At 38.6% G+C, this 27,736-nt stretch overlaps 1 protein-coding gene across 1 annotated transcript in view; it reads right to left on the bottom strand.

Annotated features, from left to right (window-relative positions):
* The window catches only part of cacna1ab (calcium channel, voltage-dependent, P/Q type, alpha 1A subunit, b), a 121,551-nt gene that overhangs the window by 40,431 nt on the left and 53,384 nt on the right, over positions 1-27,736 (bottom strand). Inside the window, 17 exon segments of the mRNA XM_055224199.1 lie at positions 5,211-5,294; positions 6,692-6,802; positions 8,566-8,730; positions 8,895-9,096; positions 10,257-10,394; positions 11,562-11,722; positions 12,289-12,388; positions 14,465-14,476; positions 18,160-18,162; positions 19,433-19,539; positions 20,271-20,330; positions 21,859-21,988; positions 22,775-22,904; positions 23,537-23,844; positions 25,732-25,968; positions 26,255-26,532; positions 27,136-27,201. Of these exon segments, the coding sequence (XP_055080174.1) occupies positions 5,211-5,294; positions 6,692-6,802; positions 8,566-8,730; positions 8,895-9,096; positions 10,257-10,394; positions 11,562-11,722; positions 12,289-12,388; positions 14,465-14,476; positions 18,160-18,162; positions 19,433-19,539; positions 20,271-20,330; positions 21,859-21,988; positions 22,775-22,904; positions 23,537-23,844; positions 25,732-25,968; positions 26,255-26,532; positions 27,136-27,201 (2,292 nt within the window).

Below are 27,736 nucleotides of genomic sequence, written 5' to 3' on the forward strand. Positions count from 1 at the left end.
TTACTTTTTTAGTATCGATACATGCTCAAATGAGCATCTTGTTTCGACACTAATTTCAGTATTCATTAGTATCTGATTTTCGATTTTTACACCTATATTTAGTGCGATATAGTGGCTGTTTTGATCCACAACAAAACTGCTTAAAAAGTTAATTTAGTTCACCCAAAATGCATATGTGAAGAGAATTATGTACACAATACAATAAATACAATAAACAATAATAAATACATGTAAACTAATTAAACCCCACAAATCAAGAAAAACTATATGAATTGAAGTAATTTTAACCCATGTAGACATTCCTTTTTGCAGTGCAGAGGAGAGAGTCAAACCAACAGAACCAACCCTAGACTCAGGGTGTAGTAAAGAATAAAACAGAAACGGAGAGGCAAGAGGAGAGACAGAGGAAACCAAAAGAAATCATTAAAATGAAATCAAATTCAGTCAGAAGTCGTCATCCAATCTTGTTTTGACGAGTCTTTTTAAAGAGGAAAATGCACTGATCTTTGGGGACGAGCAGGCCACACAAGATGGAGGATCGCTCTGTCTGCTAACCACGGACAAACGCACAATTGAAATACTATTGTATACTGTGCACACGGGTGTTATTTTATGTCGTAAAGTGCATATGACAGGTCACAGAACTCATCTCTCTAAAATGTAGTCAACACAATTTTACTTAAGATTTGACTGAAAATCTTCCCTAGTTTTCTCTACTTTGATCATTTTGGTGAAGTTTATTATTTTACTTCCTGGTTAGACATGAACAGCAAATATGACATATGTAGACCTAATTCCATAGCCGTTGTCCTTGAAATGTATTCCTTTTTTGGGAAGCAAAATAACCCAAAGCCTTATTTCCCATTTCAGTTCTAGTGTGGTCAGTTTTTAGACATAGACAATCATAAGATCTTGTATTAAAAGTACCCAGTTCCAAAGTTCAACAAACATGTGAGATATTCAGGCAGTCCATCAAGTAGTTCCTTATAAATACATTTTATAGAGTGTTGTTCTCTTAGTGATGGCCAGCCTACTTTTTCATACAGTGTACAGTGATGGGATTTAAATTCATTCAATTCATTTTCTGTATTTGTTTACTATTTTTCCCCCACAAACTGCCACTTAACTGATGTAAAACTATGATACATTTTTACCACAGGTACTACCCCACCAAACCAAGTAATTATTAGAGAAACATGAAAACCTGTCATATGCACTTTAATGTTAGTTTATAATAGATGTTTATAATACAGATGTTTGACTGATTTATGGTTAATCATATCTCTATGACTACTGGACCTAACTGGCATAAAGCTGAACAATGCTGTGTCACAACTAGTCAATCACTATATAAAAGCAGCTATACTGAAAATGTTTGCGGGCGTAACAAATGGTTGGTTAATATTGTGTTTGGAGTTTTCTTTCAATACTAGTGGGGCATCTAATGTAATAAATTAACTTTTAATTGAAGTATTTACAGATAAACGATTTCTTAAATGGTGATATTGTGAGCAGGTTGTTGTGGTTTGTCGGTGGTGGGCAGGCAGAGCTGGAGGGCATGAGAGAGAGGGAGGGAGAGTGGCAGGCAGTTTCAGGCACAGCTCCAGCAGATATCAATATAACAGGGTAATATTGGGGGTAATATCAGGGTAATTTGGGGGTAATTTCGGGGTAAAAGGGTCTGGTCCTCTTCATGCAGAGACTGAGCATTCACTGCTACAGAGATAAGGATTTATAGGTCCTGTATTACACAAAACAAATTCTTGTGAGCTTTACGCCATGTTATAACGTTGTTACCTCATCAACAACATACCTGGAGTTGTGTTTTGTTTTGTTCACAAATATCTGAGTAATCCATTATTATTAAAGGGTAAAGCTCAAAATACTCTACCTTGTGATGTCATGTAGTTGTAATTTTCAAGTTCACAGCTACTTTTTACGTTTTGCTTAGAAAAAAGGCTGAAATTATCCAAATGATTCTAATGAAGCTATATATACAGAGGAGCATTTCCTGTATTACCACATGACAATCACAAGGGGGAGCAGTGTTTTCGTCTTTTAAAGAAGAACTCAGCCTAAATATTCAGAGTTTGTGTGTTAAACATGCGTGAATGAAACAAAATACAACTCCAGGTATGTTTGTGACGAGGAAACAACATTATAAAATAGATCAGAAAATAGGATAATATGGGCCATTTAATGTACAGTAGTTTGTGTTTACGCCTAATAATTTATGTTTGGTCTTTTAATAATGACAGATAATGACAGAATTTATATAAATTACTTTTTTTTTTAAATTAAAATCTGTATAGTATTAATAATGTAAGGCGTCCAGTTGCAAATCTGAAAAAAAAAACAAACAACCCAAAACATTCATTTGAATTTAAGAAAGGAAGATATTTGGCACAAAGTATCTTTGTGAAGAAGGTTTTGCTTTGCTTGTATATTCTATTCAAATTAAAGAGGGGATATTACACTTCTATGGGGTATTAACTGCTAACACATAACTTTTTTTTTTCTTCCTAAAAACATATTTTACAAGTTTCAGTTTGTTTTTGCATGGATATAAGACCACTTCAGGCATGTTTTTGATGAGGAAGCTTTATAACATGTTTAAATTTGCATAATACTCTCTCTTTAAGATATATTTGAATTCATTTGATGTAAATGACTTTGGCGTTTTAGTATCAATGGCTTTTATTGTAGTATATAAAAGTATAGTACATATATTTGGTTATAGACGTCAACATTCACTATTAGGATCGATTATATTACCTTGGGGTAGCACTGTCTCACTACTTAGAACTGGATTTTGATACTATGGAGATTAACAAGGATTACAAAGATGCTATATTTACATGACCAGACAAAAGTTTGGACACACCTTCTTTTTCTTTAACTTTACTACTTTCTGCATTTTAAATACATATAGACATCAACTATATGATGCAAGATATATAATTATCTAGAAAAAAATGAACAAAACATTTAATAAATAATATTGTTGGATATTTTATATTCAAATCCTCAAAGTAGTCACCTTTTGCTTGGTCTTCTCTAAGTCTCTTGAAATAATTTCCACTTCAGCTGTGCCTTGTCAGGGTCAAGAAATGTCAAAAGTGCAAACCAGAGTTCAAAGTAAAGAGTGGCTACTTTTAGTTATTATGAGTACATTTTTTTCTTTACTACATTACACATGTGTCCAATCAGAGTTCGGATGCCTTCAGTGAGAATCTACAATGTAAATAATCATGGAGATAACAAAGAAACATGAAAAAGTGTGTCCAAACTTGTGACTAGTAGTCTACATAATAGAATGAAATTTTCAACATAAAATACTATGTGGTCCTGTACTAGTTTTAATAGGTCAAGATCATTCTAAGTGAGAAGTCAGAAATAGCTTTTACTTTTTCAACATTGATACTTCAAATGAGTATTTAGTTTCGATACCAGTTTCAATTTTTGACAACCCTAATAGTGAGCATTCAGGAAGCACATGCACTTGGACAGGGGGCGGGCATAGGGGGAAGATGACCGATGAGGATGCAGCATTGAGCTTTGAGAGAGAAATTACAAACCAACCAGATTCTACATGTGCCAGTATGTAGAAGGATGGGTGGGTGGAGTGGGTGACAGAGACACAGTTTGAGTGGGGGGAGTTTGAATTTAATTATTGTTTTTTGGTTTTTGGTCGTGGGTCATGGGGCGAAAACCACAGCACCATCACACGGCATGGTGCGGCACGGATGGGCGGAGCACACGATGTGGGAGGAGTCATAGTGCATTTCGATTGGATGGATTTGTCAAAGGGAAGGGGCCAAAGAAGAGGGAGTAAAGAAAGCATGTAAAGAGACAGAGAGAGGATCATTACTGCAGCTGTGAACAGGGCCAGTTTAACACAACAAAATGGACACACAAAGTCAGCCTCTCTATGGTAGTAACTCCAACAGTTCATATTCTGCTATGTTGTCACGCTACTAAAAGCTTGACTTCAATACTAAGGAATAGACTTGATACTAAACACTGATTCCCATACCATAATGATAATAAAAAAAACACTATTTAGACAGTAGAATGTGATTTTGAACATTAAACCATTGTACTTTTATATATAACCATGTGGCCTTATTTCTGTGTAATCCCTCAGTCGTCCAGTAGGTTCCATAGTGGTCCATGGGCATATACCCGTCTATGTGACTTATACTTGTTCTGATGCAGCTCAAGATCGTTCTAAAGCTATTCAGGAAAGGTTCATTTCTGTCCTGTGAAATATATATACCTATATCGATACCTGCTCAAATGTGTATCTAGTTTTGATACTAGTTTTAGTATGGATTAGTGTCTGATTTTAGATATTTTATAAGATTTATAAGGATTTTATAAATTACTTTTGAGCTCTTCTGGCCGAGAATATGCCCAAATATGACTCTCTACTTATTGTGGGGGATTTTAACATAGCATAGGAAGATTCTGAATCTTCCTATGCTCCTTTGATGTACGGGTTACCACAGGGATCTATTTTAGGCCCTATTTTTTTTTTCATTTTATTTGCTACCCTTGCATTCACTCTGTCTGTGGAGAGTGGTACTGGTTCTAAATTGCTTCAGTCTTAAACTCATAGAAGTTAGTCACTGTTGTTCAGACTACACACTTCAGACTGTACCAGGTCTAGCCCAGGACTAAACCAGGTATAATCCAAAACTAATCAAGTCAAATCCAGGACTAAACCAGGACTAAACCCAGGATTAAACCTGGACTAAACCAGGACTAAACCTAGCACTACATAGGTCTAACCCAGGATTAAACAAGGCCCAACCCAGAACTAAACAGGTCAAACTCAAGACTAAACCAAGGCTAAAACACAGCCGATGTGTGTTGTCAGTGGGTGTGTAGAGAAGATTAAAATTTTTTTTTTTTTTTAAATGATAACTTTCATTGACATATACTAGAGTTGGTCACCAAAGAGAGGCTGAAATATATCAATATAATATTGGGACAATGTAAAAAGTATACAGACACATAGGTAAAACTAATCAAATGTTGCTACTGTCAGACAAACCTTGTTAATCATTCTAATCATTACAAAAAACAAACAACATTCTGAATACAAGATTTTGACAGGAGCAATATTCTGAGGTCTACGGGAGGGGTACACTGTAAAAAGAGTTGATAAATTAAATGTTAAAATAACCAAACAGAATCAGACTTACCCCTAACTCTGTGACCAATATGTCTGTGATGGAGCCCAGGACCGAGACAAAGTCAAAGATGTTCCAGGCGTCTCGGAAGTAATTCTGACCAGACACAAGTTACAATAATACTTTTAAAGCAGTGCTATACCAGTGCAATTAATCAGTGACTGTTATTGGAAACACACATCAGAACAGCTACAAAAAAGACCTATATTAAAAAAATGTCCTATATTATGGAAAATTGCCTCTTGTGACCTATAAGCCATGTTAGAATGTTGTTACCTCATCAAAAACATACCCGAATTGGGTTTTGGTCTCATTCACACATGTCTGAGAAATTGTTTATTATTATTCTGACTATATATGTAAAAATCTGTTCCACCTTATGATGTAGTTTAGCAACGGTGTCAAAGAAACCTGTTGCTAATACTAGCGGGAGCAACATCAAGGAAAGAAGGTGCCTGATTTTTGTTTGTTATTAATTAATAAATTTTTTTTAAACAGAACCATGTAGAGGTTAAAATGAACATCATAAGAACTGAAGCCAGAGCTGATGGAGCTGAAATGTGCCCATGCAGACTAGCAGGTTAGCTATGCCAATTTATATAGTCTTTGGTCAAACATGAGTGAATGAAACAAAACACAACTCCAGGTTTGTTTTTGATAAGGAAAACATTATTACATAGTTCAGAAAATAGCATAATATGTGTCATTTAATTGTTCAAAATATGAGCGAACATTTTCCCTCAGTCCATCCTATTTTGCCAGTTCATGTATTGACGAACCTAACTCCTTTTTCTTACTGACACTCAATATAAAAATCAATAGTTAAAAATATACAATGTACAGAAAACATAAATAAACCCTCAATGTTATGCGTATTGCCTTGTGGAATAAATAAAAAGCTTCTGTCTACACTATAATCTAGATGAACCATTTTTCTAAGATATATTTTCAAGGTGTAGTCCCATCTTGTGATTGCTTCTGACCTATGCTTCTGTTGTGGTTGGAAGAAGAATTCAAAGGTATTTAGATCAAAATTGCACCTTTTACAAATTTCAGCCTAGCTTTAAAACTCATCACAGTACTGAAACTGCAGTTTTAAGAGTTTTTAATAATTATTTTGACTGTTGATTTTGGTTCCTCCACTGTTTACAGCGTTTTGTTTAGACTTGACTGCAGCATTCGACACTGCAGCATTCGACACTGTGGATCAACAAATTTTGATTTCCCGTCTTGACAACTATGTTGGAATCAAAGATGTAGCCCTTGACTTGACTTGTGTCAGAGTAAGTAAGAGTAAGTAAGAGACAGTACTTCAAAATGGAGGGCTGTGAAAGAAAAAAGTTATCTGTACATCAAGAATAGAAAATAGATGTAAATATGGGATTATGAGCTTGGACCTGCAAACCCTTTTGAGCTGTAGTCAGTGTTATATTCATGTACATATTATACCCACTGAGCTGCAGCTGCCAGTAGTTAACCCGACTGATTCTCACCAGAGGCCCAAAGGCGATGATTTTCAGAATCGACTCCATGAAGAAAAAGGTGGTGAAGACGATGTTGAGGTTTTTCAGGACATTATCGTAGGTTTCAGATGCACCATCAAACTGAGGGGCACAAGAATATATCAAGAATAGGTCAAAAATGCACCAAGAACATAAAAAGAGCATGTCAGGAATATACCAAGAACATATCGCCGTATTTCCCATAGATTTTGTTACGATTATGGTGGCAGAAATTATTTTTATTTGAATAATTCCATCTCATTCAATTTGTGGAGTATAAGAGTGTCACTTACTGCATATATTTAATTATTAGTTACTTTATACTTTAGTTTAATACGTTCATGATAATACAATGAGCAACAAAATCAAATTTTGTTATGCCAATTTCTAGTCCAGTTTATTTTAGGCTGCGGGGGACAATTTTAGATGGGGGAGCACCATAGTCTCCTGTATTACGAAACATATCAAGGACATATCAAGGACACATCAAGCACTTATACTGATCACATTCTAACAAGACACAAATATGCTATCAAATGCTTCTTCTGTTATCCGTACCTCCGGCCTGTACATAATTTCTTTCCATGTGTGTGACCAAACTGTGTCTTGCCCCAGTACAGATTTATTATATAAGCAGTTTTTTGTTTTTTTTTTAACCTCTGTTTTTATTAAGTTTTAAAATGCCACAGCTTGTATATCACAATCAAATAAAAAGCTGATTACACACGCATGCAAAAAATAAAATTAAAAAATAAATTATGCTAAGATTGTTGGGATAATAGAGCAAACGTGAGACTCTTAATGAAGAGCTCTCTCTGAAGTCTCAAAGAATAAGTCATTTCCTTCACTCTCTCATTTTCTCACTCCAAATGTTATAAGTGGTTGGATCAGGACTCAACCATTTAATAGTAATAGACTTAAGTGCAGCAGTCAGTAAAATTTTCAAGAGGTCTTTTCTACCATTTCCTCCAAAACCATCTGTTTAGTATATCTTAAATTGCCCTCTATTTTTTCAGTAATCAAGCTGTCAGTTTCTCTGCAAGGGGATTTAACTCAATAAGCAGATCAGCTGTTTGAGCCTTTTTAATGTTTTTGCTCTCTTTTATTTTAACCTCCAGTTCAAACTGTCTGGACTTTTTTCTTTTTCTTAGCACTAGAAAATGATCTAATGATATAAGCCTTGACACAGTGTGATGGGTGATATCTCAGGAGTACAATCTGGTTCCAAGTAAGTGCCCAATTCAGTATTTATAAAACAGCAAAATTCTCTATCATTTAAGAGTGAAGTTTGTATCATTTAAGAGTGAAGATGTTTAAAATTTCAACATTCTCTAGTCTGTGGTCCTCAGTTTTAGAGGTGAAGAATAAATCTATCCTAGACTAAGAAGGGTGTCTCTGAGAAGAAGAAGGTAAAATGTCTGACCCTGGAGAATCTGTTCCTCCATACATCAAACGCAGCTTTGTTATTAGATGTTTCAGAGCTTTACTCATTGGAGAGGCTGGGCTTTTAAAGCTTGGCTGTCTGTCTAAATGTGACATAACACAATTAAAGTCCCCTCCAAGTACTAAAATACTAGCACTCCTTTAAAGCACTAGGTTCACACTCATTTATTTATCAATTTCTTGATTAATCACAATATTCCTTCCATTAGGGTCTTTGCGAATGGCAAATGGGGTAAATTTCACCTGTTTATGTACTAGGATAGCCACACCTCCTTTCTTGCCAGAACAGTCCTCAAGTGTGCACAGTCTTGTGGCAATGTGATTTTGTGGAATCTTGTGGCATGAGCTCTTGTTCCATCCCAATTAGTTATTATAAAGTCTTACCCAGTTTAATTTTAGGTAGATAGGAGTGTGTGTGTTACCTTCATCATGAGGACGATAGTGTTGAGCGCGATCAGAGCCATGATGCTGTACTCAAAGGGAGGAGACACCACAAACTGCCACATCCGGTACTGGAAACTCAGCTTGTTCTTTGGCATGTGGCGCGTCAGGGGCCGGGCGTTTATGGCAAAGTCTATACAAGCTCTCTGCAAGAGGGAAAAACACATAAGGCAGTGAGGTTGAGGGTTAGACTCCTGAGCTCTCTGAATGGAATGTGCATGTCCTCCCTGTGTTACTGTCCTCTACTGTGTGTAGAGTGGTTAACCTGTCCCCTCCTCTCAGTAAGGAGGTCTCGTGTTAGATTCCTCACCTCGTTCTTCTCGAGGCTGTAGTCCTCCATCATCTTATCTCCTTGCTCTTGGAAGGTGATGATGATGAGAGCCACAAAGATGTTTACGAAGAAGAAGGGGAAGACAACGAAGTACACCACGTAAAAGATGGACATCTCCATCCTGTATCCCGGGCTGGGGCCCTGGTTCTCATAAGTGGCATCCACCGAGTGTTTTAACACCCTGTCAAAGTAGGAGCATGAGTTAGAATAGCCTTTCACAAAAAGAGCATGAGTAAAACTTGCATTTCACTATAAACCTCTGTGTTAACACGTTCAATGGTGTAGTTATCAATTCACAAAGGCTGTAGTTATTTAGATAATAGAATGTCCTCTACAAAAAGCAAAATATCAATTTTTTTTATAGAAAATTTTGTTTGTTGTTTTTTTTTATAGAAAATTGTTGTGTCTGTGGCTTAAACCCCTACAAACTGTTAATGAAATGCATGGGATTCTTTAGTTCAACAGTTCAGATTTCAGACTTCTTTCAGATGTGAATACTGTATTTTCCAGGCTATAAGTTGCACTTTTTTTAATAGTTTGGCTGGCGGTGTACTTATAGTCAGATACTACTTATATGTGAAATTATTCAAGTGGAACAACCGCACGAGGGCAATCTAGGCTTGTGTACCAGTATGACAACCGAAAAGCAGAAAAGGAAGTGACGTTTCACCTACTTCTGGGGTTGCCGGAGTTGTTCAGAAGCAACATCAAGGATGAAGGATTCATTGGATTTAGTGATTTGGAGTGAGATCGAGAGTAAACTTGTTAGCTTGTTTTTAATGCTTTAGTTATCTGATTAACTGTTAATATCTTACATAAACACACCAAACATGTATTCAGTTCTGTCTGTGCTTCATGTAGCTGAATAAATATAAATGTGTTATGTCAGTGTGCTGTACTGCTATTCAGTTTGTTGTTCTGTATTTTATTGTTATTATTATAACTTGCCTTTAAAGATAAAATGTCTGTTCTCAGATTTTGTAAAATACATTTCCCCAAACAATGCAACTTATAGTCCAGTGCAACTTATATATGTTTTTTTCTTCATTACTATGCATTTTTTCACTGGTGGGACTTATACTCTGGAGCGACTTCTAGTCTAGAAAATACGGTACTCATGGACGGGTTTACAATGTGCACTCTGAACAGAACTTTTTAAACATACATTGCAAATCAAATGTCAGTCACAATGCTTGTCATAGACATTGCGATCAGATTATTGTATTTATTTTTTGTGTAATATTAAAATTATTTAGTTATCATGTATAGATCTGTACTCACAGTGAAGACGACGAGCATAAGTCTGATACTAGTAGTAGTAGTAGTAGTAGCAGTACTTACTGGGGCCACCCCTCTCCAGTAGACACAGTGAAGAGGGTGAGCAGGGCCCAAGCCACATTGTCGTAGTGGAAATCGTACTTCTTCCACTCCCGCTTCTGAGCTTTCACCTCGTCTCTATCATACACTAAGTACTCGCCCCTGGGACACAGATACAGCAGTGCTTAATAATATCTTATAAACATCATATAGACCAACTGATCAGGGCTGAGGCTCTACATGCCACCACAAGATGGCAGTGCAGGCAAATAAAAGTAACAGAGGTTCTATAAAGACTTCTTTCTCAGTGGAGTGAAATGTGTTTAGAGTGAAGCAGATTTGAAAATGTTCCTTTTTACAGATGTGATGCACTACTGGCACTAAATATCTCAAAAATACCCAGAATGTAATACATTTAAATAGGCTGCATTCACATCCTATAATTTGATGTCATAATTTCAGATAAAGGGCAGGGGCCTGTATTTGAAATGCCCAAATGCTTAACCTTATCATTATTTGATTAGGATTGACTCCACAAATATATCACTTTCTGAAGCCATTGTGAAAAAATAATTTAACTTATGTTTATTTATGCAGAGAAGACATTGAACATTGGGCCAGTTTTTGTTTCATGCCCAGTTATTAACCATACACCAGGTCAACAAATGCAATCTGACAGTTAAACAGCAAATTCCACCATAGAATTCTGACCTGCCCTCCAGCTCAGTTTAAACTATAGAGATTCCTGGATGTTGTGATGTCAACCTACAGATACTTTGCAGTGACATCATGCTGGGGGATTTCTGCATGTATGTGTATGGAAGAATGTTCAGCAATGACCATGATGACACAATGCACACATTAGCAAACACAGCCCAAAGTTTTAAGATTGTCTGAAAACTCAAGAATATACCAAATGTATTTTAACAACACATTTTCTGGAGCCTGTGATCAATGTGAGTGTTCATAGTCCTGTTTAGTTGAGTTACTGACTGAAAAACTGTTGGCTAATACCAGCTAGCTTGTGACTGTAATGTTATTTGAGACAGAGTTGGAGCTCTCCTGTTGTAATTCCAGCTAAATCAGTTCTTTATGGTCAGATTGTGTTTAAAGAAGGTTCAGCTTAATTCAAGTCTAACTTGAATAACAGAGCTTCAGACAGAGTAGTGCCTCCAGTTAACATCACATCCTAAGGGAATGTTGATGACATGAGCTGCAAAGTATCAACACAGTTTATCATAATACTCTTATTATGTGCAGGCTCCTAGTGTTAAAGTGTTGTTTGAGGCTAGTAGATCAAGTCTAACAGTACTTCAGTGTTTTTCAGACCTGCAGTCGCGCTCAAACTCCTTGGACTCGTCAGTGCAGTAGAAGAATCGTCCTTTAAACAGCTGCACGGCCACAACAGCAAAGATGAACATGAAGAGCATGTACACGATCAGGATGTTTAGAACGTTCTTCAGAGAGTTCACCACACAGTCAAATACAGCCTGAAGAGAGAGAGGAGGAGGGAAGAGCAGAAAGAATTAAAAAAAACAAACACCTAAAAACAAAGAAACGGAGAGGGTCGAACACTGGCTAAAGTCTGGTGTCCACTACAGTTGTTTTTGTTCATCTTATAAGACTTTTGGATGTCAGACTACACAACATGAAGATTTTAAATGGTAAGACAGTTGCTCGCATTCAGTCATGTAAAAGACCAAAGTTTGTTTGAGTGAGCCTTTGTAATTGTACAGGTTAGCTAAGGCAAGCGCTACATGCTATTGATGTTGCTGCATTTGTAAAGGTTAGAAAATGAAAGGGAAAAAGGGAGTTCATGACAGAGCTCTTCTGCTGTTACTGAGGAGCACTGATGTTTGCTGTTGGTCACAAAGATGAAGTGAGAAGCAGGCATACGCTGTACCAAGACTCTAAGTTTTAGAGTCTAAAATATCAACAGGCTTGATATCAGCTCATCTTTGGTCGTACGCAGGTTCTAAGTTCCGGTCTTACGCTGAGAGCTATGATCCAACTAGTTCTGTTTGTCAAGTTTTTAAGACAGTAAAAATTATCTGACCTTGAGCTTGGGCAGCCTCTTGATGGTCTTGAGCGGACGCAGCACCCTCAGCACTCGCAGAGACTTGATTGTACTGATGTCTTTACCTTTGCTGCTCCCCCTGCAGGCCAGGCGAGGAACAACAGCACACAGTCAGATCAGATAGAACAGATTTCCACAGCAAAGCACCATTGGGCCCTCAGCACACCCTCTACAGGTCAGAGAGGGTCTCACATGAAGCCCGCGTGTGGTTTCATGGACCGGTGCAGCGTTCAGGTTAAAGCGGTGCTGATCATTCACATGGACAGGCAGCTCATGGAGAGTGCCCAGCCAAACCTCTTTCTTTCTTTAAATCGTGTTCGCTTCGGTTTCAGACATGGCTGGATTATATCGGGATAATCCTGTGTTTTTCAGTAAAAACACCATTCAAACTTTCACATAGTTTACACCAGTCTCATGTTTCTGCTGTTTAGTGTTATGCTAATATACTAAATCTATTCAACTGAATGTTAGTAAAAATACTTATCTCTATGTCACTAATTTATAAATCTCCACTAACCTGTTTTTACATGTCCCTAAAATGTACTCTTCATACCTATCTGAGGTGGTTCTGTTTTTTGAACCTTTTCCTAATTTTGCCTTCAAGATTTATATCAGCACTAGAATAAGACCACAAAGTTAGTTAACACTATAGTATGACTACTATTATTTTTTGAGGATTACATTCTATTTAAAGCTCCTATGTTACACAAAATTGACTCTTGTGAGCTTTAAGCAATATTACAATGTTGTTACCTCCTCAAAACATACCCAGAGTCATCTTTTGTTCAATTTACACATTTCAGTAACCCTTTATTATTAGTTTGTCTACATCTCCAAAGCTCAAAATACTCTGCTCCACCTTGTGATGTCAAGTTTTCAAGTTAATAGCTACCTTTTTACCTTAAGTACACTAGAGAATGGCAATTCCAGGGCTGAAATGATCAAAATGATTCAAGTGAAGGAGTTTAAAAACACAGTGGCGCACTTCCTGTATTACCACATGACATCACAAGGTGGAACAGAGTGTTTACTATTTGAGAGAACTTAGCCTAAATATGCAGGGTTTGCAGGTTAATCGTGTGTAAATGAAACAAAACATTACTCCAGGTTTGTTTGTGATGAGGAAACAACATTATAGCATAGATCAGAAAATAGTGTAATATGGGCCCTTTAACTTATTTTACACTGTTATTTTGTGGCCTTTCTAAATGTCCCTTTGTTGACTTTGCTCAGACATTAAAACATTTACAACTACTACTACTACTTTTCACTTACCATTTTAAATTTTCATTTTTATCAGCAGAAACATCCACTTTGTAACGTTAAGACCGCATTTGCAAACTTGAGTTTTAGTTGAGTGGACTTTGGTGAAAGCTATGGGAAAGAGAGTGACCATGCGATGCCTCTGGAGCAGACATCACATGTTTAGACCAGAACTATTCAAACAGGCCATAGAGGAGTTTAAACCACGAGAACTATGCAAACAGCCCATGTAGGAGAGGTGTGAGAAGTGCTCGTATGCAGATCGTGTGATGGGTTAGCGGCTGCAGACGTGTCACGCTGACTTATCGTCAGTGCAAAGTGGTGCCTCTGCTAAGGACACTATAATTGAGTGTGGATGGATTGATCAGGTCTTGGCAGCCAAGCGTAGATTGATAGATTAAGACTTGGCAGGTGAAGGAGAGTTGGTTGGGGGCATTGATTTTCTATAGAGTGCCGTGCCCTGGTTGAGCTGGGGGACACCACGAGAGAGACTCCCAACGAGTTAGGAGTAAAGTCCGGACAGGTCAAAGGTCACAGAATGGCACTTAGGAAACTAAAGAGGAGAGGAAAGGAGCTACATGAAGCACAGTTCTTAATGTATTGTAAGGATATATACTAATGTTTGTATCAATTTTCTGAATATTTATACTAATTCTGTTATGTCAGGTGCCATCCTCCTCCTTAACTTAGGTTGGGTCTGCTTTAATGGCTATCTAAAATGATGTAATATTTTAAAATGTGTTCATTTTTTCCAGAATCAGTGGATGGTGTGAGAAGACGGCACGGCGTGAATGAGTACGAACGAACAAAGAAAGAAAGAGAGAGAAGCCATTTTGTTCTGTATCTGGAGGTGAAGAGCAGATTGGGAGGAAGAGGAGGAGAAGGACTTTACCGAGTACTGCTCCTGTGGAGAGGCAGCCACAAAAAATATGTGTACAGAAGAGTAAATGATAATATAGAGAGGGAGAGAGAAAGAGAGAGAGGAAAGGAGGAGAAAGAGAGAGAGAGGGAGAGTGTGGATGAAAGAAATCAGGAGAGAGAGAGGGGTTGAGATAAATGAGAGAATGGGGGTGAAAGAAGGGGAGAGAGAGAGAAAAAGAGGAGAGTGGCAGGAGAGATGATATGATACGCGAGAAAGAGATTGAGAGGGGAGGGAAATAGGATCATGAAGAAGAGAGAAGGGGATTAGAGAGAAAGGGAACATAGGAGAAAAAGGTGAAAGAGAGGTATAAATGTGCATGGAGAGAGGAGAGAAACGGGAAAGAGAGAGAAGGCATGGAGAGGAAAGAAAGGAGAGAAAGAAACAAAGAGAAAGAAGTGGGATAGAGAGCAAGAGAAGGAGACAGAGAGGGAGTAAGCGAACGGTGAGGTGAGAAAGAGAGGGTAGGAGAGATGATGAGACAGGGGGGAGAAAGAGGAGAAAAAAGATAGCGAAAGAGTGGAAGGAGAGAGGGAGAGGAGGTCAGGAGGAGAGGAGAGAGAGAAAAAAGGGAGTGTAAGGAGGGAGAAAGAAGGAAGGAGAGATGATGAGAGGGAAAGGAGAGAGAGAGGACACATGTGGAGCAGACAGACAAACATTGACACAGAGAGAGTTGAACAAAAGAAAGGACATCGATGAGACGAGATGGACCAAACCGGAACCACAAAACGTCTGGAACTTTACAACTGAAGAGTGAACCTGGACAAGCCAATGGAGATTTAACACCAGAGGAGCATATTAAACCGAGCAGGGTACGATTTTCTAGCCTCTAAATTGTGTTTGAGCTTCACTAAAAGTACAATTTGCAGGTAGTTTTTGTACGTAGTTGACTAAAGAAATTCTTGTTGGACTAAAGACACGTCCTGCAGATCAGATTAAAAAGAGGGTGTGGCAAAAGCTCTCAAAACTTTTACACATCTCTATGAAATAGTAGGATGCATTGTACAGGTTAGCAGGAAAAAAATAGTATAATGCAGGGGTCACCAACCTTTTTTAACCTGAGAGCTACTTTATGGGCACTGAGTCATACGAAGGGCTACCAGTTTGAGACGCTCTTCTGAAATAACACATTTTTCTCAGTTTGCCTTTAGTTATACATTATTAATAATGATAAATGATAATCATCTGTGTGAACACACTGATCACGTTGCAAGACACTGATCACATTAATGATTTCTCAAAATAATTATCAACAATGAGCAAGGAGGGAAACAGATATCAGTATTCAGCACTTTAACTTTACTAATCTTAGTAATTGTTAAATTTCCAGATGACACTTACATCACTACATCTCATAGGAAAAGTCCCATTTTCACTATCCATGGACAAACCTTTTTAACAAAACATAAATAATATACATTGCACCAAGTTATCAATTATGCAATGTTAAAGAAAAATAAGCTTACATATTTTTAAATAAATCTCGGTTGCGTTGTGTGACTTTTTCACCGGTGTCGTGAAAAAAGCCTGTTGTTTACCCAAAGCTGCGTTTAGCTCTAGGCTTGTTCTGCCCATAGTGTGCGTCCCCGTGGGGAGTGCGCGTCCCCGTGGGGAGTGCGCGTCCCCGTGGGGAGTGCGCGTCCCCGTGGGTAGTTAGTGTGGAGTTTTGTGAGACGTAGTAACGTGTCCCTCCACATTGTGCCGCTTTGCCGTCGCCACAGTCGCTCCGCAGATGAGATACGCGCATGTTTCTTTTACAGTCTTAAATCGTTGTGAAAGTGATCTCGAGCACTGGTGTTGTCACGCGCACAATACTGACCTTTGAAGTGAGTAGGTCAAAGTTCACCTTAACTTATCTAAACTTCACGTATAATGAACATATGTTTAAGATATTGTCATTTTAAAATCTATATAAACGCAAGGGTGATAAAAAAAAAAAAAAGTAACAGAATAAAATTTAATTTTAGATGCAGCTCATTAGTGAGTTGTGCTATTTTTAGAACCAGTCTGCGGGCGACTCATGTGGGGCTTGGGGGCGACATGGCGCCCGCGGGCACAGGGTTGGTGACCCCTGGTATAATGCAATATATTTATAGAAAGGCAGATTAAACTTGTGAATCACGAGTTTAATTTGCCTTTTTACATAGAAATACCAAATCCTCAAAATCTAAATAAAATGATTAGTCAACAAATAGAAATTTTATCTGTAGATAAAATGAAAATCTATTGTGGGGTTAGCCTTTTCTGAAAGTATATGGTTAGTGCTAGATAGATGGGTCATGAGAGACAGGATTGGCAACGTAGCCCTGGTTGCCACGGTAATCTGTAGCTTTAAACAACCCTAAAATATGACTTAATAAAAATGTATTATTTTTGAACTATAAAAACTTCTGATATATGATTAATTAAAGATACGTGTTTAAAGTGGGACTAAACAGCTAAACTCCGCCCATAACCACATTTCAAATACAGTAGGTGGGCAGTAGGTGTTTGTAGTCAGGGCATGTGTGATGTCATGTAGTACTTGAAATTTCAGAAGCCACTGAAGGCAGCACAAAGATTTACGGTAGATACTTTTGACCAGAAAGCTGCAAACGACTGGGAACAGCAGATAATGCTTTTAAAGCACAACATTCACAGTTTAGTAGCGAAAAAAAGGGGATTTAGCATTTAATTCCACTTTAATGCCATATTGTGACACATTCCAGGCAAAGCAGTGTGGTTGGCCTAAGTTACATAATATAATACATAATATAATACATAATAACACCAAGTTAAAAAAAAAACAAAAAAACTAAAGTAATACACATTTTTACAGTCTCACAGCCCTGGCCTGGTACTTTGAGGCTTCAGTGAGGCAGCTGTGTCCATTCACTAAAACTGCTCCACACACTGATCCTGATCTCTGTAATCACCATTAAACCAATCGGCTGCTTTTCATCACAATCACCCCATAATCTGAGCTCGCCTCTAACATGAAGCACCAGAGACAAATTATACGATTGTTTTGTACACATAGAAATAACCAGCTTTTTAAGAGTTCAGATATTTTCTCATCTTGCATGCGTTTTTATGAAAGTGATAGAAAATATATTTTGAAGTATGTTTATCTAAAGATTTTTTTTTCTACAAATGACAGATGAGTTTTAAAAATGAAGAGTAGTAAGAAACAGCCAGTGGTGGGGTGGTAGTGGCAGGTGAATTAGGAAGTGTACCGGAGGTAGGGCTTGGGGTCAGGGGCCATGCAATGGACAGGGTCAAAGGGCATTTGGAAGTGACTTTGGCGATGTGAACTATTTCGATGGAAACCTTGTGGATAAACTATTGAGTTAAATAGTGTTCATTTACGTCCCATGCAATGTCATGCTAATACCATAGATATATGGGAGGTATTTATAAGGGTAATTTATCTTGTAAATATAAAATGGCCATAGCAAGATCAATTTCATAAACTGATGAGTTATATATAATACAACTATCTCCTCCCCCTTGGGCCCAGCAGCATGCTCCCCCCTCCCATCTCCTCTCCCCTCCCCCCTCTTCATGCAGAAGGATAGAGAGAAGTACCTGCATCTTCAGAACCTTCACAACATTTTGTTTAGTTAAACCTGAGCTACAGCCGGTCCTGGGCTGTTAAAGGGTTACAGGTGTCTGGGGCCGACCCGCACGGACTGAGGGAGGGCATCAGGGTGAGGGTGTGGGGATGGGGAGGGGTGGGTGAGGAGGATTGCTCAACAGATCCAGGGAGGGAACAGGAGAGGAAGGGGGAGAACCCTGACCGAGCAAGGTCAGGGGGGTGAGGAGGGTCAGACAGAGGAGAAGGGAGAGATGGAGACCTCCACTGTGAAGACATCTTTGAGATGGGAAAAGCACTTTGGAAATGTATTTAGGTCTAGAAATACTGAATACCTGCATTAATACAGCTAAAATGGAGTACTATAGAACTGTATTCCAAAGACTTTAAATACCGTTTAATCTAATAGTGTGGCCACAGAGGAGGTCTACAGCTGGTCTCGGTTCTGTAGTGGATCAGGGGTGAACACAAAGATTGGAGATGACTCAGGAGTAGGGAGTAAGGACCAGGGACCAGAGACCAGGGACCAGGGACCAAGGACCATGAACCAGGGACAGGAACCAGGGACAGGAACCAGGGACAGGAACCAGGGACAGGAACCAGGGACAGGGTCCGAGGAGGTTGAGGGTGAGTTTGAGACAGATGAAAATAACTTTGAATAATGGCCGTGGGAATCTAATGTTTCACCAATGAGTTCAGTAAGTGTTGTGTCAGTTCCAGGGAAGATACTGTCCAAACTGACACATGGATATATCAATTTTCTTTGAGATAATTATCAGATCACAATATGATCTGAACTCAACAACCAGTCAAACTCAGTGAATGCATAAAGAAGAGCTACTGTAATATACCAATTAAAAAATGTCTGAAAAATTGGATGAAATGAGGATTTGTATTGTGACTAAATAAAATATACTTGTGAATGGAAATCATAGACTGTATACATAAATGGATATAGCTAACCCAAATTGGAAGTGAGCATGGGCACGCTTCGGCTCCATCGACTCTGGCTCATTTTGTCTTAAAATGTTCATATTAACCCACTCTACGTGATGCTGGCATTTTTAGTTCCTAAATCAAGATATGAATATTAATAAGAGACCAATAAGTCTCCTTCTTTCCCTGAGGTCACTCTCGCTAGTGTTAACAACAACTTTGACTTCCCGTTATAATTGCTAGTCGATTGGCTTCATCTGGCTGGAGCCGAACGCTATATGTGATGTCACACTCCCTTATTCCACTTCTTTATACAGTCTATGACAGGCTCATTGTACATGACTACAAACAAATGACTTTATCCAGGTCTACCCAATATAAATACACTGTAACCATGTGGATGACAGAGATGTGGGAGGAGGGAGACTTACGTGAAGGCGAAGGCCACCAGAGCACCACTAACCACTATAAAGTCCAGGATGTTCCACAGGTCTCGGAAGTACGAGCCCTGGTGCAGGAACAGGCCCAGCACCACCATCTGGAAAACAGGCAAATATATAAATATACAAATGTGAAAAATGTGTGAAAATAACCAGGAGAAAGCAGAGACAGAACAGAGTAGGGCTGCAACAAGTTAATCAGTTAAACATAACTAATCAGTTACTTAAATAATTGTCTTTGTAACTGAATAATCATTAAGTGGTCTATACACAGGCTCCAAAAGCATCAATCCAAGCCATATGCTGAGAGAAGAGGTTTTAGGGACTATACTGAACAGTAATGCAAATGAAATGTGTACATTTTGTGTTTTTGACTATCACGTGTCCTCAAGAGGTTTCAGAATACCTTTGTTTGAATGAAATTGAGTAAAAATATATTCACCGTAGGGTTGTCAAAAGTATCGAAAACTGGATGGTAATCCATACTAAAACAAGTATCATAAAACAAAGTACTACGATTTAATGTTCACATTCTATTGTCTAAAGAAAGAGTGTTTTTAATAATCATCATGGTATCGGAATCAGTATTGAGCATCAAGACTATTGCTTAGTATCAAAATTAAGTTTGTAATTTTACTATCATAACAACACTAATTCACAAGCCTACCATGTCCTAAACAACTAACCGACTAATCAGAAGAATCATCACTAGTTTAAATGATTAAAATAGTGGTTAGTTGCAGCCCTTAAGCAGAGTAAAACATTTAAAATCCAGACAGAGGATACAAAGCAGGTTGACAGAGCACAGACACAGCCCTCTGAGCGTTACCTTAATCAGCATTTCAAAAGTGAACACTCCTGTGAAAACGTAGTCAAAATATCGCAGCACCTGGAATACACAGCACAGCAGGAGGTTTCAGTGGGTTGTTTTACAGAAATCATCTTTTATGCAGAGGGATATAAGGGCACATGACTGACATGTAAAACTTTATTTCATCGTACAAACAAAATGAGATCACATTCAAGAAATATTTCATTTCAAGAGTCTATAGTACACTGTTTTCTGATCTATGTTATAATGTGGTTTTCTCATCAAAAACATACCTGAAGTTGTGTTGTGTTTAACACACAAATCCTGCATATTTAGGTATTAAGCTAAAAGTAAAACATAGCTGTTAATTTAAAAAACTACCACTTCAGGTGGAATGGAGAATTTTGAGCTTGGACATGTACATAGATTAAGGATTACTCAAACATGTGTGAATGAAACACAACCGCAGGTATGTTTTTGAGGCGGTAACAACATTATAACATGACTCAAAGCTAACAAGAGCCAATTTTGAGTGATATAGGACCTATAAAGTGCATATGGCAGGTATTTATTCACTACAACATAATTAACACAATTATATTAAAAATTTTACATAAAATTTAAAAGTTAAAGTTATAATTTTACTTCCTGGTTGGACACAGGCAGCAGATGTGACAGACACAGGCGTAATTACAGTTCTGTTCCCCATCAATCTCGTAATGTTAACAAGAGTCAGAACCTGACTACTTTACACAATAGTTACGATTAAACCACAGACTGTACATATAAATGGATGTAGCTAATGTGCAAGCCACCACGTTCCAAATAGGAAGTGAAAGCAAATCAGGTGCTTTATTTCCCCGAACAACAGGTTTGATTGACAGTCTGCACCCGCTCTGTGCTAAACCAGTGGTGCGGGCGGGAAGGGGCGTTACCTTCAGCAGCTTCGCTCCAGATTGGCTCTTGCTATGATACGTATTCCAAACATGGAACTCAGCTCCAAATTGACCCCTATAACTGCTCTAGCGTCGATGAGCTTCATTTTACTGGAGCCGAATGCTGTTGATGACGTCACAGGCCCTTCTTTATACAGTCAATGGAATACACTAACAAAAATGAATGACACCAACTTTGTGTTAATATAGTTAGAGGTATTCTGTTTTGGAACTCACTGCTACTTCCTGTATGTTAGTACTTTAATTCTTAACTTTTTTTTACCCACAAACTGCCATGTAACTGATGTAAAACTATGAAAATATTTACCACAGGTACTATCTCACCAAACCAGGTCTTAATTAGAAAAACATGGAAATCTGTCATATGCACTTTAAAGATGGCAAATAAGCAGTTTATCGTTATTAACGAAGCATTAATGGCTAGCAATTTCAAGCCATTTCCAAAACAAAGACATGTATGGTTGCAGATCTTCACTATTTCTGAAATGATTTTGCGATATTTTGGAAAAAGATTATTGATAATTATAGAACTCACTTTGGTCTAAAATGACACGCCCCTTTGATGGGATTAGAACGTATAGAAAATAAGTAACAGATTTGAGTTAAATTTCTGTGTGCTTTTAAAGCCATACTAAACACAGATTTCTCACATTATTCCTGGGTGAGTCGGGCCACACCGGGTCCTCTGCGGCCAAAGCGATGCTGCTCATGGCAATCACAGACAGAATACTGAACTCAAAGTACTTCAGCGTCAGGATATAGTGGCAGCATTTACGAAACCTAAACAAAAGAGTACACAAACATCAAGATTATTTAATGTTAAAGTGGACCTATTCTGCAAAATTTATTTTTCACAGCTTTGAAGTTAGTTAGCAAGTTCAGTTAAGTTTAAGCTTTTAATACAACTCTGAAGTTGTATTTACTCAAACATGCATGAATCATTACGCATGTTAGAGTAATCTTTATTCTCCTGTGTGCTGATCAACTTCAGTTTTCAGTGCCACCGGTTCATGCCCACGGCTCTGTACTTAGTATGTTCTCCAATTTTCTTTTCTGAATTGGTGATGGGCATAGGATTTGGCATATTGATACAAATGAAAAAAAAATGTATTAGTGTTATGTGCAGTTATCCATCGAAGGAGCGGACAGCATGCAGCACTTTGTTGTTTATGGTGACGTCAGCTCCAATTGGGGACTTTAGTTTTCTAACACGGAAGTCAACAGACCTATTTCTTTTATTAAGTTGTATTAGATCAATATTATAATTTAAAATGTCCAAATTATATCATAATGAGTCACAGGTGTCATAGATTATAACTATATAGCAGACACAAGCACTATATGTCTTCTTGAAAACAATGTGTGTTCTACAGCTTGGTTACTCAAGGTTTTCTCACCAGGAACTAATCACTTACAACAGCACTACACAAGATTTAAACCAGATAGGTATTTAGTCCAGAAGTATAAAAGTAGTAGTAATATTAGCACTAATAGAAGTAATTATAGCTGTCTTGTATTGCAGTAGTAGTAATAGTAGTAGTAGTGTCATGAGTGTAGTCTTCTTACGGGTTGGTGGTGGACATGATGAAGCAGGAGCTGTATGGGGGAATACGTTTAGGTCCATCTCCATCCTCTCCCTCGTCCTCCTCTTCTTTCTCCTCGGGTTTCTTCTGGTCTGTGTTTGCATTTTTGTTCACTGCAAAATTACACTAAAAGTGAAATTTCAAGGTACAGTCTATGAGTGCATATAAGTGTTTATTTTATTTTTTAAGGCTTTTGTGTGCAACTGACTTAACTGATGTTAACTGATTAACTGATGTTAATCAAAAAGGCAGGCTCCGGGCACAAAAAACCCATGTTCCATGTCTCAAGATGGTGTCCATAAGCGTGAGCTTATTTGGGTTTGTTAAAATATTTGGTGAGAAAAATCCGCTCTGGAATTTCAATATGGCCAACGTCCTATTTGTTTGAGCATAAAAAGAATATTTAAATACCATTAAGGTCAACTTCCAGGGGGCGCTATCAAGCAATTTCATTTTGGACATGTCCAATTCGCCCATACAAGCGAGATTTTCCCCAGTGCTAATCACAGCCAGTTTTCTTAAAAATCTGTTAGTGGGAAAGTATTGAAATTTGCAATCTCAACATGCATGTAATAATAATTATAAAAAATAATACAATTTCAATAGTCCCTGCCTGTTCCTGGTATGGTCCTAATAACCACAGACATGTCTTACCTTGGCTGCTTACGATTAGATGGTCCATGGAGTGGAGCAAACCTAACCCAGGACTATCTCAGGACTAAACCAGATCTAACTTGTGTCTTACCCTGCAGGATGGCGTTGGTGGAGGGATAGGGGTAGACAGGAGGCATATCTATGGCGGTGTACTCGGGTTTGGCCAGGCTGGTGAGGATCAGGCTGTCCATGCTGTGGAGGAGGGTGTGGGTGTCGGAGTCGCGGGCATTCAGGAGGTTGTTGATGTGGTCTGGGTGGTCTGGGTGGTCCGGGTGGTCTGGGGGCAAGGTGTATGGGAGTTCACACAGTTTGCTGTTGTTTCTCAGGTTGTCCAGGGACTCGTTGTATTGCTGAATGGGCCGTGTTGTGGACAGGCTGGGGCCCAGGCTATGATGCTCTCTGGAGGAAGCATACAAGGGTTAGGGGGATAGGTAAAGTTCACAGCGAAGGGGCTAGGTTAATACTTGTGTTTAAATGGTAAATAGTTACATTTTTATAAAGTGCTTTTCCACCTTCAAGGCACTCAAAATACTTTACATCAAGAAATCACTCATCCATTCACACACACATTCATACATCAGTGTACGCAGACACTGAGGGCGCAGTGGGTCAAGTGTTTTGCCCAAGGACACAATAACAGTATTTATCTGTGTGAGCTGGAATCGCACCGCCAACCTGTGGGTCAGTGGATCTGATCACTTTACCAATGATGTTATGTTATGTTGAGAGCGGGATTTGAACCAGCCTTTGGATCAGTGTATGAACTACTGTTGCCCCTTTGTCTGTTTAAAGTGAGACTAAACACCTAAACTCCACCCACAACCACATTTCAAACACAGGTGCTTATTTGGGTAGTGTCTAGAGCACATGTGTCAAACTCAAGGCCCGCGGGCCAAATGCAGCCCTCTATATCATTTTATGTGGCCCTCGACAGGGTAAATTAAAAGGTATGATGGTCTTAAAATGTAATTTTATCAGGAAATACGCAGTTACACAGCCATATTTTTACATCTAGGCAAATGCATATGCAATATTTGTAACTTGAATAAGAAATAAATACACAAACAGTTAATTAACAAGTTAAAAAAGTAGTGATATTTATTTTACATCTGGCCCTTTGAGGGCAGACATTTTGTTGATGTGGGCCTCGGTGAAAATGTGTTTGACACCCCTGGCCTTGAGGATTAAAGAAAAGAGTGCAGGGGGGAGAGGGGCGGGGTCTGGGGGTATAAGGAACTGCCAAAACTAGGAACTAGACAACTAGAAAACTAGAACTAGTTGGCAGAAATCAATATTATTAAAATATCATATACTGTACACAGTATAGTAGTGAAAAGAAAGTGGATTTAGTGTTTAGGTCCAGTAAAAGAGAGAGAAGGCGTTTCCAAACATACTCTTGTCAGGTGATATTGCACTTGTGTCCTTGTGTAAATGACAGTGTAAACATGATTGTGTCATTGGTAGTTGTTGCAGAGTGTGACATAAATCAATACCAAAATCGAATGCTATCTTGAGATATAAATCCAAGGCAAATCTTTTTTTTTAAGTTATTAACTTAAACACATATTATGCAAAATTTACTTTTGTAAGTTTTTAACAATGGTATACTGGTTGCATCACAGGTTAAACTGTTCTTCTGAACATCTCTAGACTATGGTCTAGATTCTGTGCTCACATTGTGTTCACAATGAACGCATGGCTCTATTATTGTAGGATGTATGGAGAATAAGGGCCCCACCTGAATTGATTAAATGCGCCAAGGAAGCTCCTTTCCTTATCACTGACCTGGATGTACATCATTGTCAGCCATGACAAGAGCCATCCAAATTGATCAGTGAATTTAGGAAGGAGTAAGGAAAGGAGCAGTTATGCTTCCGTTCACAGCTCCTTTAGTGTAAGAGCCTCAGGAGGTTCCTATGCCAAAGAATATTTATTACAACCTGCTGCACGCTTGTGCTTACATCGTGCTGGAGGTGGTTCATGTTAAACTTGAGATTATACGTATGCAGGCTCTTTATTTAACAGCATTCTTTTCACTCATGCACAGTCTGTTGACTTTCTAAATGTTTTAAAAATTTCTGTTTTGACAGCAGAGGAAACTCAAATGCATAAATGCCTCATTGGAAACAGAGGTGAAATTTATAAAGTATATTTTATAAATGCAGACAATATTTTTTAAGTTAGAAAATGTGGAATATTTATCCCAAGGTGATCAAAAGCATGTTAGAAAGATAATTAAAGCCAAAAGAATGCATAATATGTGCTCATTTGACTAAAGTTCTGTACTTGAATGTTTCCTCTCACCTCTTGCGGTGCCTGTGTTTGCGGCCCCTCCGCCCCTCTCTCTCTCCCTCCTTCTCCCCCTCTCCCTCGCCGCACTTGGAACGGTGTCTCCTGCTCCCTTCCTCTGGGTCTCTGGATCTTCGGTGCTGCCGGGACCGTCTGTGCTCGTGCTGCCCGTCTCTGGGCACCTCGCTGTGGGGAGAGACACTTTGGGCCTCCCTGCCCTCACGATTCTTGTGCCTGCATTTTTATTAGATTAATCAATACTGGGCACTTCTAGGTACTTGGTACTTGCAGTCTTACAACATTTCAGTAAACCTCTGGGAGCCTTACTCGTGCTTAATATTATTTTAAGGTAAAACCTGTTTGTTAACTTCAAATAGTATGTAACTTTCTGGAGTAAAAAATATACTGTGGAACATTCTCCACAGAGATAGATGAAATTCCGTAGTAGTAATATCAGCAACAGAATAAATCCAATAATTGAGACTATTTGCTTATATCCGTCTCCTGTACCCACCTCTGCCTGTGTCTGTGATGCCCTCGGTGGCTGTGGCGCTCCTCGCTGACCTCCGCATGTGGCAGTGAGGAGCAGCTGAGGCCATGCCCAATGACAGTGCCTCCCTCTGGTACAGGGTCGGTGCTGGGTCTGGGGTGGTGGTGGTGGTGATGATGATGATGGTGGTGATGGTGGTGAGAGGAAGGCCCCATGCGTCTCTGGTGCTCCAGGTCCTGATGCCTGTACTCCTGCTCCAGAGGCACCTCTCCAGGAGGAGTCTTGTTTGTGTTGTTGTTACGGTTGTCCTGCAGATAACATCATGCAAGTCTTAATAGAGTTTTACACCTAATAATGGGGACTTCTGTTTGGAAAATGTATCCTGATTTGAGTGGCTTTAAAGGAACTGTATGTAGCCTGCACTCTTACTGTTCGTTTTTTAAAGGTACACTGCATTCACAACTGAACCTGGGTTGCCAGTGCCTTAACCTGCTGCCTGCATATAGACACATATACAAACACATTTTTCTCATTCTCAGTATGTATCTCAGTAGTATGAAGAGGCCATGTCTCATATGGAAGCTCGGAACCTTCACTCACTGAGCTGCAGAGGCCGAACTAGCTCTGATTAATGATTGGTTACAGGTGCTGGGGTTTAGGCAGTGAGGATTCAGATCAGAGAGCTTAAACCAACTGGATTTCAGCACTGAAACTGGCAACCCAAATGTGAGAATTGTGTGAGGTTCATTTTGTAATTAACAATTGTAATGCTGATTCATTCTTATCAGTAGGTTATATATTTATACCTTAAACCTTAAACACAGTTACATGTATATACAATACATACTCAGATTTTTAATCAAGACAAATAATCTAGGTTAGAAGCCACTTTATACTGTAGAGATGCTTACCTGTGGGTTGACCACTAGGGGGCGGTCCAGGTGTGTTTTCATGTCGCCTTTTCGTGGGTAGGACACCTGGGCGGGTTTAAGGTTGTATTCACAATGTGTTAATAAAATGTAGACCATTTTACATAAATGAAAAACCATTTAAAATACCTGTGTATGGTTTTATTAATTTTAAGTTTAAATTTATCAAAAAAATAAATAACTTTCCGCACTCTGTTTGATAATATTACACAATATTATTAAATCTGTCCATTGGTTTCAAAGGTGGTCATGATTTTAAGTTCAAGATATTCCGACTTCTGTCCAGAAGCCAAATCTGAAGGAACTGAAACTAATTGCCTTAAATAGAGAAGTTCAAACTAAGAATTTGTGATTATTTTTTATCAGACGGAGCATTTCTTTACCTGCTTTACATGTTTCAGCTACGTCCTGTAGCCCTCCTAAGAAGGTCATGTGATGGTGTAGTGACGTGTCTTGTAGGCTGCTTTACTTGGTTTTACCAGACAGTAGGGGAAGCTGCTGGGGAAGCATACTCTCTGACACCTTCTCTAGAACTGCATCTCGTGTGTGATAAGGTGTACGGTCCCTTGTCATGATTTATGCT

This window comes from Periophthalmus magnuspinnatus, chromosome 1 (assembly GCF_009829125.3).
Source record: "Periophthalmus magnuspinnatus isolate fPerMag1 chromosome 1, fPerMag1.2.pri, whole genome shotgun sequence".
Lineage (NCBI taxonomy): Eukaryota > Metazoa > Chordata > Actinopteri > Gobiiformes > Gobiidae > Periophthalmus > Periophthalmus magnuspinnatus.